The sequence below is a fragment of the Ursus americanus genome, chromosome 12 (genome assembly GCF_024610735.1).
Source record: "Ursus americanus isolate L20-20 chromosome 12, mUrsAme1.1.p, whole genome shotgun sequence".
Lineage (NCBI taxonomy): Eukaryota > Metazoa > Chordata > Mammalia > Carnivora > Ursidae > Ursus > Ursus americanus.
In genome coordinates this window covers 16,335,853-16,348,688 of record NC_142138.1, presented here as the reverse complement: position 1 = coordinate 16,348,688, position 12,836 = coordinate 16,335,853, and the positions used below count along the sequence as shown (strand labels likewise).

Here is a 12,836-nt window from a genome sequence, read left to right as displayed (position 1 = left end):
TTTGTTTCACCCATGTGGATTTGAATGCCAGGTATCAAAAGGGTTTTCCATTGAGTTTATGGGTAGGAAAACTTCAACACAATAAAAGTCATATTAGAAAAACGAGAATATTTTATTCATCTAGTTTTGAAATTTTACTTCCAATAAATTCTAAAACTGCTGTAGTAGCAGTAACAATCTAAGAAGTTTAAGCAGATGAGACAAAGTAATTTTGAGCTCCATGACTCATAAAATGGAACACTCTAAAGGCTAATAATTTTTCTAAAAAGAAAAAATCACATTTCTAATACGAAGTATAGCTTATCAATTACTAAAAACAAATTTACCTATATTCCACTGGCATAATCTCAGCCGCAAGATTCTCATAACTTCTTGTAGCGGATGCATCTAAACAGCAACAGCAACAGATTAACATCTCAGTATTTCTACCGTTAAAAAAACCTTTTCTAAATCCAAGAAAATTCACCTGTTTGGTTTAGGTGATCTTGTTGTACTTGTGAACATCGAAGCTCTTCATTCGTTTCTTTCAGAGTATCACGTTGTTCTATTAGTCTCTAAAAAGAATTGTTTACATAAGCAAAATATTTAATTCTGCCCACCAGGAATGTACTTTATGCTAATAATAATTTATCTTAAGTTAATTTCATAATTGTTGCTTAGTTAATTAAAAGTGACAAAGTTTCTGTTTTAGCGCTAAGAGGTAATTTTCTCTTACATAAATCACATAAATTATCTTTATACAACATAAATCTTGTGATTTCCCCATTAGATAATTTATCTTTGAACCAAACTAATGTAATTATGCAATGGAGTACAAATGTGCAACTGCAGAGTAATTAAAAAAAAAAAAAGCATGGACTTTGGAGGCAAACAGATCACGGCTTGAACTCCAGTTTCACTATTTCCAAGTTATTATATCACCTACAGTGAGTTATTTGACTCTTTGGCTTTAGTATTCACATCATCAAAATGGAAATGCGGATACATAACCCTTGCAAAGGTGTCTTGAGTGACGAGTGAGATAAAGTTGGTGGTTACTTGGCAGAACTGGTGGACCGATATTGATACACTATTATTAACTAAAGGACAGTAGGATTCACTCTTTCTGTTTTACTTTTATGGGTTCTGTCAAATGTATAATGTACCCATTGTTACAGTATCATGGTCAACTGATTTTCAACAAAGGTATCAAGGCAATTAATAGGGAAAGAAAAATCTTGTCAACAAATAGTGCTGGGACAACTGCATACCCACACAGAAGAGAATGAAGTTAGACCCCTATCTTGCACCATATACAAAAAACTAATTCAAAATTGATCACAGACTAAATACAAGAGCTAAAACTGTAAAATTAAAAGAAAACATAAGCATAAGTTTTTATAACCTCATATTACTCAGTTATTTCATAGAAAAACTGACAAAATAGCATAAACAATGATAGAAAAAATAGTTAACTCGATCTCATCAAATGAGAAACTATTCTGCTGCAAACAGAACCATCAAAAAAATGAGAAGAACCCACAGAATAAAAGAACATGTTTGCAAATCATATATTTGAGAAGGAACTTGTATCCAGAATCTATAAAGAACTCTTACAACTCAAAAAAAAAAAAAAAAAAAAAAAAAGAAAATACCCTAAATAAAACATGAGTAAGGGATTTGAAGAGACATTTCCCAGGGAAGACATACAAATGGCCAATAAGTACATAAAAAGATGCTCAACGTCATTAGTCATTAGGGAAATACAAGTCAAAACCACAATAACATACCACTTCATATTCACTAGGGTAGCTGAAGTTAAAAGTCTGGTAAGTGTTGGCAAGGATATGGAGAAGTTGAAAACCTTTACAAATTGCTGAGAATGAAAAGTGGTTCATCTACTTTAGAAAACAGCATGGTAGCTCCTTGAAAGGTAAAACATAGTTACCATACGACGCAGCAGTACCACTCCTAGGCATGTACTCAAGAAATGACAACACATGTCCACATAAAAACTTGTAAATAAATGTTCATAGCCACAAATGTCCATAAGATGATGAATGGATAAATAAAATCTATAGATATATAGAATGGAGTATTATTCAGCATTAAAACAAAGTACTGAATCATGCTATGACATGGATGAACTTTGAAAGCATTAAGCTACATGAAGGAATCTAGCCACAAAACCGACAAAGTGTAGATGACATATTCTGGACAGACTGGGCAAATCTGTAGAGATGGAAAGTAGATTAACGGTTGCGAAGGCTGGGGGGAGGGGAACCAGAATGCAGGGCAGCTGTCAGTAGGTATACTAATCGGGTGATGACACTACTCTAAAATTTGACCGTGTTGATGGCTGCACAACTGTGAATATACTAACTACTACTGAATTGTACACTTCAAGTGGGCAAAATTTATGGTACATAAATTATATCTCAATAAAGCCATTAAAAAATAAAATCTATGGCCCTTGCTCTCAAGAAGCCGACGGTTTAGAATGGGAAAACATGCACTGAGACATATGGCCTTGCGTCTGTGACTTCATCTTCCCTTGTGAAGGAAATTAACAACACTGCACAGTAAATTTCTACTACTTTCTTTTATACCAACACTTGAATTTAGGAGAGAGATAGAAGATCTTATTGACATGACCTCCAGTCTTAGAACAGCAAGGATAGTTAAATGCTAAAAGAGAAGACAGACATATTACTTATCAACTATACTCATGTGTACCTCTTTTTCCTTAAGTAAAGCTTCATGTTTTTCCTCAAGCCGCTTCATTTCAAATGCTAGTGTATCTGCCCTTTTGGATTCAGAGGAAAGTTTATTGTGAAGATCTTGAACCTTTTGTTAGAAACAAAAGCAGATAACAAGAGTATATAATATTAATATTAATAGTTTTTCAGAGTTTAATAAACGAGAAACTGGAAATAAAATTTATAGTAAGAATATAATCAAGTAATCCTAAATAGCTGTGAAAATAGCATGTAAATAAGAGTTAACATAAATTTTAAAATACCCAAATAATAATTCAGTAAAAATAAAAAAAATCAGCCTTCCATTCTAATGTTTCTCTAGGTTGTTTGATAAATAGCAATATTATCAGTTATAGCTCCATTCGCTAGGCAATTATTACCGGTTACCAGAAATGCTAATAAACAATAAAATGCCCCAAAACATATATAAGCTCAGAAGAGAATAAAAAGGGAAAGACCTAGATAACTCAAATTAAATTATCAACTCTGGAATTAAAATTACAGGTAGAAGAAATCTATCATAAGTTCACAGCCAAATCTTGGCAGTGTTTCTTCACATCTCTATCATTCTTAAAGTGTCAAAAGGAAAGTATCGAAAAGTATCAAAAAGTAAGTTGCGCTCTTTTGATTTTATTTTAAAAAATTAAGATATTTTCTTACCTGCCTCTTGTATGTTTCTAACTGCGTACGTGCTGCATTTGCCTTCTTTAATTCTTCTTCTAAGCTGACTGTATTATGCATATACATCATGTTTGTTTCTTGTAAAGTTTTCACCTGCTTGCGAAGGTCGTTCAGATCCTGTAGCTTCTGACGATATATCTCGACCGTTGACTCAAGTTTATTTGCTTTATCAGAGGTAGCCCTATGATAATAAAGACTGCACATTACTGGGTAAGAACTAGTAAATGCATATGACAATTTTATTCTGCCTGTAAAGTTAGTCAACCAGATAAACAATCAATTGGCTGAAACAAAAAAAAAAGAAAGGAAAAAAGAAAGAAAATGAGAAGGACAAAAGAAATAAACTTTGTGGGAACTTTGGAAAAAGACTCAAGTTCAGCACTGAACCTTTTTGCTGTAAGGGCATCAAAACAAAAATGCCTTAAATTTGACAAATTAAATTATCAAACCATTTCACACAGCACAATGTATAAAAAATAGTTTTGCAAAAGCAGCTGAATAATTCTAAGCTTCTCCATTGCTTATAGGCCAACTTTGCTTTGTGTATAGCATTCAGTACAGTTTTATTCTAAGTATTCGATAAACTTAGGAAGTTGACTCAACTTACAATCTGTAAGCACTTTGCTTTAGAGTTGTGCTTACCTGACCAACTGGGCTAGAGCAAAAGTAATACATAAATCACTTTCCATCACAAGCAGGTTCAAATGAATGGGTATAAAGATTTTGTTTCAAATGGACATAAAAATTGTGCAACAAAATGGCCCATTAAGAAAATTTAACAAAATATAAACAGCATATAGAGTCTGTTTGCTTAACATTTCATAGGCAAAAGCCAAATAAAAACTTTATATATTATCAAAGACAATAAGAGAACCTTGGGGTAACCCTGAAACAAATGTTAAGATATTTACCTATACCTATTTTATATCAAATGCCAAAATATGGATTGAGAATGCTTTCCCTTATGTAAAAAGTTCACAAGATACACTAATGAGTACAAGGAGGTCAAGCTAAATGAATCTAAAAGTAATTCAGCTTACACAGTTATAAAAAAAGGCATCATTTTGGGTTTACAAATTCTAATATGAAATTGTGCTGACATGGGTGGCTCAGTCGGTTGTGTGTGTCTGACTCGATTTCGGCTCGGGTCATGATCTCGGGGTTATGGGATCGGGCCCCATGCCTGGCTCTGCGCTAAGAGGGGAGCCTGCTTGGTATTCTCTCTCTCCCCCTCTGCCTCTGCTCCTGCCCTCCCCTCATCCTCCCTCTCTTAAAAAAAAAAAAAAATTGTGCTAACAAGAATTGAATATTATCCTTAAACTACCATTACCATCAACAAACACATAATAAGTAAAGAGTAGGAGCCCAGATAAAAACTGATCAGTACTTGATACACAGGAAAAACCTAAGAATCCCTGATTAGAATATAGGATACCAAAATGATTAAGGGATAACTCAGAAGTGACATAATTATAGTTAGATATGCCATACCTAAGAACATCTATTTCATCTTTCAGGGCTCTTGTTTCTTCAGCAAGACTGGTCAGTTCATCATTCCTATGCTGAAATTCAATTAGTTGCTTTTCAAGTTCTTCACAGTGAACACGGTAATCATCTTTTGCAGCTTCAAGCCTTGAGTAAAGAAAACAAGTACTTATAATGTAGTTTCCATCATTTGTTTTCTTGCTGAGACATGTGCTTAGCAAGACGTACTTTAAAAAAAAATTTTTTTTTTTTTTTAATTCCACACTCAAAAGAAAGGCTAAAGGAATAAGACACTTTCAGCTCCTGGATTTGAAATTGGCTGAGAATAAACTTAATGGTCTGAATTTTCATTTTCACTTCTCAAACACTGTGCTTCACTATCTCTAGCTCTAATAAGAGTTTTAATCTCAAAAGATGAGGATAAAATGTATAGATGTTTATTAAAATTACTCAAAAATATACATCACATGCAAAGCGGTAAAATATTAACTCTAAATAGACTATAATAAATTAAGGGTAAATACTTAAATTTGATGGCAACAACAAAAAGTAAAAAGAAAATACAGTGAATACAAATATTTAAAAAATTATTTGATTTACCCAAAGGAATGCAGAAAAGAAAAACAAAAGGATATATGACAAATGAAAAACAGCAAACTGACAGACCTAAATACAGTCAGAATAAAAATTACATAAAAGGCAAACAGACTAACATACCAATTAAAAAGGCAGAGACCATCAGACTAAATAACAAAGCAAGGCTCAAATATATGCTAATAACAAGAGATGGTTTAAATATAAAGGCACAGATAGATTAAAAGTAAAAAGATTTAAAAAACACCACGCAAACAGTAAGAAAAAGAAATTGGGGTGGTTATGCTGGCATCAAACAAAATAAATTTTAAGACAAAAGAGTATTATCAAAGATAGAGACAGTTCATAATTATAAAAGGGTCAATTCATTAGAAAGCCATATCATAAACATGTATATACCTATAAAGAGTTTTAAAATACATGAAGCAAAAACTGACAGAATCAAAGGCAGAAATCTACAAATCCACAATAACTGTTTAATACCAGTCTCTAATAAATGACAGAAACAACAGTATCAGTAAAAATACAGAAGAGCTCTGAACAACACTATTAACCAAACTGATTTGACAGGTATAGAACATGTCAGTCAAAAATTACAGAATACACATCCTTTACAAGTGCACATGGAACACTCATCACAATGAAAGATGCCAAACAATAAGTATTAATAAGTATCAAAAGACTGAAATCTTGTGAAATATGTTCTCTAACCACAAGAGACTTTAATTAGAAATTAGCCACAATAAGAAATCTAGAAAAGCCTTAAATACTTGGAAATTAAACAACACATTTCTAAATAACTCACAGATCAAGGAAGAAATCACAAAGGAAATTAGAAAATATTTCAGAATGAATAACAACAGAAAGACAACCAGTCAAACTTTGGGGACCCAGCTAAACTAGTGCTTAGAGGAAAATTTACAATTTTAAAGGCTTATATTAGAAATGAAGAAAGGCTTAAAATCAATCATCCAAGTTTCAACCTTAAGAGTTCAGGAAAAGAACAGCAAATTAAATCCAAAGTAAATAAAAAGAAAGAAAGAAAGAAAGAGAACGGAGATCTAAAACTAATAATATGGAAAGCTAATAAAGTGTTTGAAAAGATTAATAAAGTTAATGAAACCCTAGTAAGAGTGATCAAGAAAAATGAGGAAAAAAACCCCACAAGTTACCAATATCAGGAATGAAAAAGTATCAGTATAGCTCCTACAGTCATTAAAAGGACAAAAAAAGAATACTATGAACAACTTTATGCCAATAAATTCAATAACTTAAATGAAATAAACATACACCCTGAAAAGCATAACTTATCAAACTGACATAGATGAAATAGAAAACCTGAGAAGCCCTATGACCATTAACGAAATTGTATTTGTCATTAAAAAGTCCTTTCACAAAGAAACCCATAGGTCCAGACTGTTTTACTGATAAATTCTATCAAACATTTAAGGAAGTAATAATATCATTCTTACATAAACTCTTTCAGAAAATAGAGGAGAGAATACTTCCCAATTATTCTATGAGACTAGCAGAACTCTGACAACAAAACCTGAAAAAGACATTACAAGAGAAAAAAGTTATAGACCAATATTTATATGAAGACAATCAAAAAAATTATTTCAACATATTTTCAAACTGAATCCAGTCATATATATGCAGAATAATAAGTATGACCAAATTGGTCTAACCCTGAAATATAAGATTGCTCATCATTCAAAAAACGAAACGATCGTAATAAAACAATGAAAAAGAAAAACCACTCTGTCATTTCAAGATGTAGAAAAATCATTTGTCAAAAGTCAATACCAATTAATGATAAAAACTCTAAGAAAGCCCAAAATAAACAGGAACTCCTCCAAAATGATAAAAAGCACATTAAAAAACTCTACAGCAAGCATCATACTTGATGATACTTAACTGAATGTCCTCCCCCTAAGACCTAGAACAAAGTAAGATGTCTGTTCTTGCTCAATGCAAGAAAAATAGAGGGCAGAAATAATTAAAGGAAGATGTAAAGCTCTATTAATAGATTAGATGATTGTGGATGCCTCAGATTTTCTACATAAACAAATTACTAAAATCAAGTGAATTAAGAAACTTTACAAGACATAAAAGTTTCAAAATATAAGATCAATTTCAATATATAAAAATCATATTAGCAGTCACTTTACAGAATAACTTTAATTATATTTGTAATAGCATCTACTTGGGAATAAAGTTAATAAAACACACATAAGACTTCTCTGCTGGCAACACCACAACGTTGCTGAGAGAAATTAAAGACAAATAAATGAAGATACTAAATTCATATAGAAATTCTCAATATAAAGATATCAATTTTATACAACCTAAACCATAATCACAGAAGGTTATTTAACACAGAAACTGACTAGCTAACTCTCAATTTTAAGTGATAATGAAGAAGACATGGAATAGCCAAAACAAATTTTGAAAAGAAAGAACAAAGTTGGAATACTTACACTACCTGATTTTAAGCTTCTTCTAGAGCTAAAGTAATCAAGACCATACCATATAGGTACAAAGACAAACTGATGAATGGAAAAGAATTAAAGAGTCCAGAAAATGACCCAAATTTTATGGTTATATCATTTTTCACAAAGGTACAAAGGATTCTGGAGTAAAACTAAAATCTTTTCAAATGATGATACTGTAACAACTAGATACCCACAGAGAAAATAAAAATAGTACAAATAAAGCTTGACTGTACACTATTAAAAAAAAAATCAATTCAAGATGGAACATAGGCTTACATGTAAAAGATAACACTGTGAAGGTTCTAGAAAAGAACAGTAGAGATTATCTTCATGGTATGAAAGGGCAGTACACAAAAACACCAATATTAAAAATATCGATAAAGTAAACTTCATCTAAGTTAAGAACTACTATTCATTGAAAGACGCCATTTAAAAAATGCAAAGGCAAGCCACAAAACGAGTGAAATATTATTATGCACATATCTGACAAAGGATTTGCATCCAAATTTTTAAAAAGTCCTACAACTAATTGATAATGACAACCCAATTTAAAAACAGTTCAACAGTGTGAAGAAACAATTCACAAAGTAAGATATATTTCCAATAAGCACGTGAAAAGGGGCTTATCGCATCGCTGGTTATCAGGAAAATGCCAATTAAAGCCATAAGGAGATACTACTACACTTTTCCTGAACTATTTAGCTAAAAAGACAGGTAAGAATTATGCCACGCAGGCAGAACAACTAGAGCAGCGAGCCGCAGACTGCTCACGGAAGTATAACATGTTATGATCACTTTGGAAAATGGCTTGGCAGTATCTTTTAAAATAAACGCAGAGCTACTGCATAAGTCAGCAACAGCACTCTATATATTTACCAATGAGAAATAAGAAAAAAATATGTCTACAAAAAGGCTTGTATTACAATGTTCAGACTAGTTATACTGACAAAATCTGGAAACCCAAATGCCCATCATCTAAAGGAAAACGGATAAATAAAAGTGTGTATAACGTGGAATAATTCCAAATATTTGAATACTACTCAGCCATAAAAAAAAAAAACCAATTACAGATTCATTCAAAACATAGATGAATCTCGCAAACATGATGAGCAAGGGAAGCCAGTCACCAAGGAGTTCATACTGCATGGTTCAATTTATATGACATTCTAGATCAGAGAAAACCCACCTATGGTAAAAAATAATCAGAATAATTAGCCTCTGGGAGGTAGGTGTTGACTGGGAAGAAGCATAAAGGAACTTTCTTCAGTGATTGAAATGAACTGTATATTGAGTCAAGTGTGAAATTACACAGACTTGCGCATTTGTTAAGACATGTTAAATTGTACTTAGTATTCATCTTACAATATGTAAATGTTACCTTGCAAAAGAACTGTAAACATACTGACGTCTTATTAATAGTTTGCTTTATTACAAAGGTAAGGTTAGCAATTCTTAAATTACTTTCTCTGTGTTCTGGGATTAAGTATATGAGTAAATATATTGAGGAAAATGGGAGCCAGGTTTCTCATCATTGGAGAAGGGGTTTACAATATGAAAACGGAGATCAGAATGATCCCCCAAAACACAGAACTAAAATGAAAGATGTCAAAACGAACTCATTGTTCACAGTGAGAGACATAAAAACCAATGCAGACGTGTGTATATATGAGTGTATGAACACAGGCAAGTGTGAATACGGACAAGTATACTTCCTAGCTCTGTACAACAAAGGGGGCTAGAAGCAATGACAGAAAAACTCATCTGGAGCACTAGATCTTTGTTTCTAAACAACACTGTCCACTAAAAGGAATTAGGGATCCCTGGAGAAATGACTGATTGCAGAGCCGGGAAAGGACGAGATGTGTCTAGAATATTTTGTTGTGCCAGAGAGTAAGAAAGTGCTCAACGGATAGTAACGGGTTGAAAGGACACAGGGGCCAACTGAAAGACTTCTCAGTGGTCGAATCTGGGACAATTTTACCATTAAATAAATGATGATAGCTATGGATTTATAGACCACTGAATAAGAATCCATTACTAATGGGGCGCCCGCGTGGCTCAGTTGTTAAGCGTCTGCCTTCGGCTCAGGGCGTGATCCTGGCGTTCTGGGATCGAGCCCCACACTGGGCTCCTCCACTGGGAGCCTGCTTCTTCCTCTCCCACTCCCCCTGCTTGTGTTCCCTCTCTCGCTCTCTGTCAAATAAATAAATAAAAATCTTAAAAAAGAAAAAAAAAAAAGAATCCATTACTAAATGCAATGCATGATCCTGGATTGGATTCTGAATCAGGAAAAAAAAAATAGCCATAAAGGACAATGAGACGACTAATGGAATTTGAATATGATCTGTAGATCAGATAATAATATTGTATCAATGACAAATTCCCTAATTTTAATCACTATATTGTGGTTTACAAGAGTTTTTTTGTTTTAGAAACATATGCCAAAGTATACAGGGATAAAGGTGCATGGGCCCAACTTACTCTCAAGTGGTTCAGAAAAAAATATGTGAACCCATAAGCATATGTATAGAGACCGCTAAAGAGAATGGAAAAAACTGCAAAACACTTGTAGAATCTGAGTAAAAGGTATGAAGGAGTTCTTTGCACTATTCTTGCATCTGTTTTTGTGTTTAAGTTTGATATTATAACAAAAAAAGGAACAAAAAAAACACAGAGTACAGTTACCGTGCCTACTCTCAAGGCCTCATAGTTCCAAGCTCAGCAGCAAGCACACAAGAGACAATGTTTATTAAAGGCAAAATGTATAAGACCTTTTTTTTTTTTTTTTAAAGAAGAAACAAAAGTTAAAATAGAAAGCATCTCTTTAGCTTAAGATTTCCATTTTCTCCATTTATTATCAGGTTCCCTCTCCTATATAAAATGCCCCATTCTCCCTCAGCCTCCGCAGTCACTCCCTTTAACTCCTATTGGACTTGCACATGGCCTTCATTTGGCCCTTATCACAAGTTATTTTGAACTGTTTTGATTTTATAGACATATCCCACCTGCTAACTAGATTGCAAGTCCTGTGAAGGCAGGAACCACTTGTACCATTTGGTATTTTCAGAACTTAATCAGTGTTCTAAGCATGCTATAAAGCTCCAGGAGGCTACAGCATACTATAAAATGCTTAATAATTAGTTGTTGATAGGATTTTTTAGTTCTTAGTTTAATGGAACTCTATGGAAGGATTTTTACTAAAAATGCTACCTGAAGTTTTCTTCCTGTAATTGTTCTAGTTGTAACTGTGCATGAAAATACTTTTTTGCAACCATTGTATTTGGGTCATCAAAAGAGCCATCCAACTGGTCAAGTTTTTCATTCATCATCTCATTCTCAGAAACTAATGAATTCTTTTCATCTTGAAGTGCAGTCACCTAAAAAACAAATATACAAACATAAGCATCAACAGCAAAAAAACTTACAGAGTTCACATTATAATTGTGACAAGCCATTAAATTAGTTTGGTCAATCAGACTAGATAATTTTTAAGGATCCTTCCAAATCTGGAATTTTGGGTCTAGGAGGTTTGAGTCAAACAAAAGAAATCGAAATAATCTGATTATTTTTATTAAATGAATTAATTAATATACTTATTAATACAGAGAAAACAGAGTTAATTAATTAATATGCTTATTAATTAATGAATGAATACAGAGAAAACAGTTAATTCACATAAGGAGAATATCTTCAATATGTTATGCTTGCCCTGGTTTGGGAAGAAAATGTTTCTACATCTCTAAAATTATGTACCAATAAACTTCAAAAAATTAATTTGTTCCCCTTTTAGTTATAAATTTACTATTAGGATGCTCTTACCTAGGAAGCTAAAATACACACACATATATGCACAAAGTTATTTTAGGTTCATAGTAGAAAATTATCACTTACATATCATGCCTTCAGGGACAAGCACATTATTTCGTTAATGAATCAATAACAAAGAGCTGAATTGAATCCATTTGCACATTAAGACTGTTTGCTTACATTTTAAAATGGATAAAAATATGTAATTTTAGAACCACATCAATATCAGTATCTGATACCTTGTTATTTTACTTACATATATAAACAATTCCTTTTTCTTTTCCATTTAAAAATATCTTTAAAAATTTACAGCTAGGCTATAACCTTTGTTAAGACCAGAAGTTTATATATGATTTTACTAAGATTTGTTTGAAATAAATGAATCTTTGACCTCTTCTGACTTTCAACATATTACTACGTAGGTTTGCGATTGTTTATTTTTTTCAATAGGTGTAATTAAATCAACCCAGTTATGTGCATAAGACTATATATTGACACGGTGAACTAGGAATAGGAAATTAAAGTCCAGTGAGTGCCTTTAACTATAGTACAGGCAGGTTACAATCACGGTCCTCCTGATGAGCAACAACAAAGGCTCGGGAAACTGTCCCTACGCAGGCAGACGAGGAAGAGAAATCTCTTTCTCTTAAGGCATGCATCCATCCTTGCCATGTAAGCAGCTTAGTGACTATGACCCGTCAGGTACAACCCTAAGTGATCGAGATACACGAAAGAACAAGAGTGTGAACCTGAGTATCCTTATGGTAGAAATGTCAATAATTACGCAACAGAAAATGTTCAAGGTGCTTTGATGGAAGCATACCACGGGGTGGGGGTGGGACACAAAGAAAAGAATATCTCATTCTAGCTGGAGGGAATAGGCTGTCACAAAAAGATCAACTGAAGAGAAACAATACCCCTGTCTTCCAAAACGGGTCAGAACTCTCTAAAGAAGGCAGCGAGGAAGGGTAAATTTAGTTTTCAACCCCGGATGTTTAACCAACCTGGTTCCTATCCACGGTTTACAGTGTGGCTT

General features: G+C 33.0%; 1 protein-coding gene across 1 annotated transcript in view; it reads right to left on the bottom strand.

Moving 5' to 3' along the window:
• The window catches only part of HOOK1 (hook microtubule tethering protein 1), a 62,737-nt gene that overhangs the window by 16,764 nt on the left and 33,137 nt on the right, over positions 1 to 12,836 (bottom strand). Inside the window, exons 9-14 of the mRNA XM_045802217.2 lie at positions 11,204 to 11,370; positions 4,911 to 5,051; positions 3,399 to 3,600; positions 2,716 to 2,826; positions 467 to 554; positions 327 to 387 (exon numbers count right to left, since the gene is read on the bottom strand). Coding sequence (XP_045658173.1) covers positions 327 to 387; positions 467 to 554; positions 2,716 to 2,826; positions 3,399 to 3,600; positions 4,911 to 5,051; positions 11,204 to 11,370 — 770 coding nt within the window. The remainder of the gene's footprint in view (positions 1 to 326; positions 388 to 466; positions 555 to 2,715; positions 2,827 to 3,398; positions 3,601 to 4,910; positions 5,052 to 11,203; positions 11,371 to 12,836) is intronic.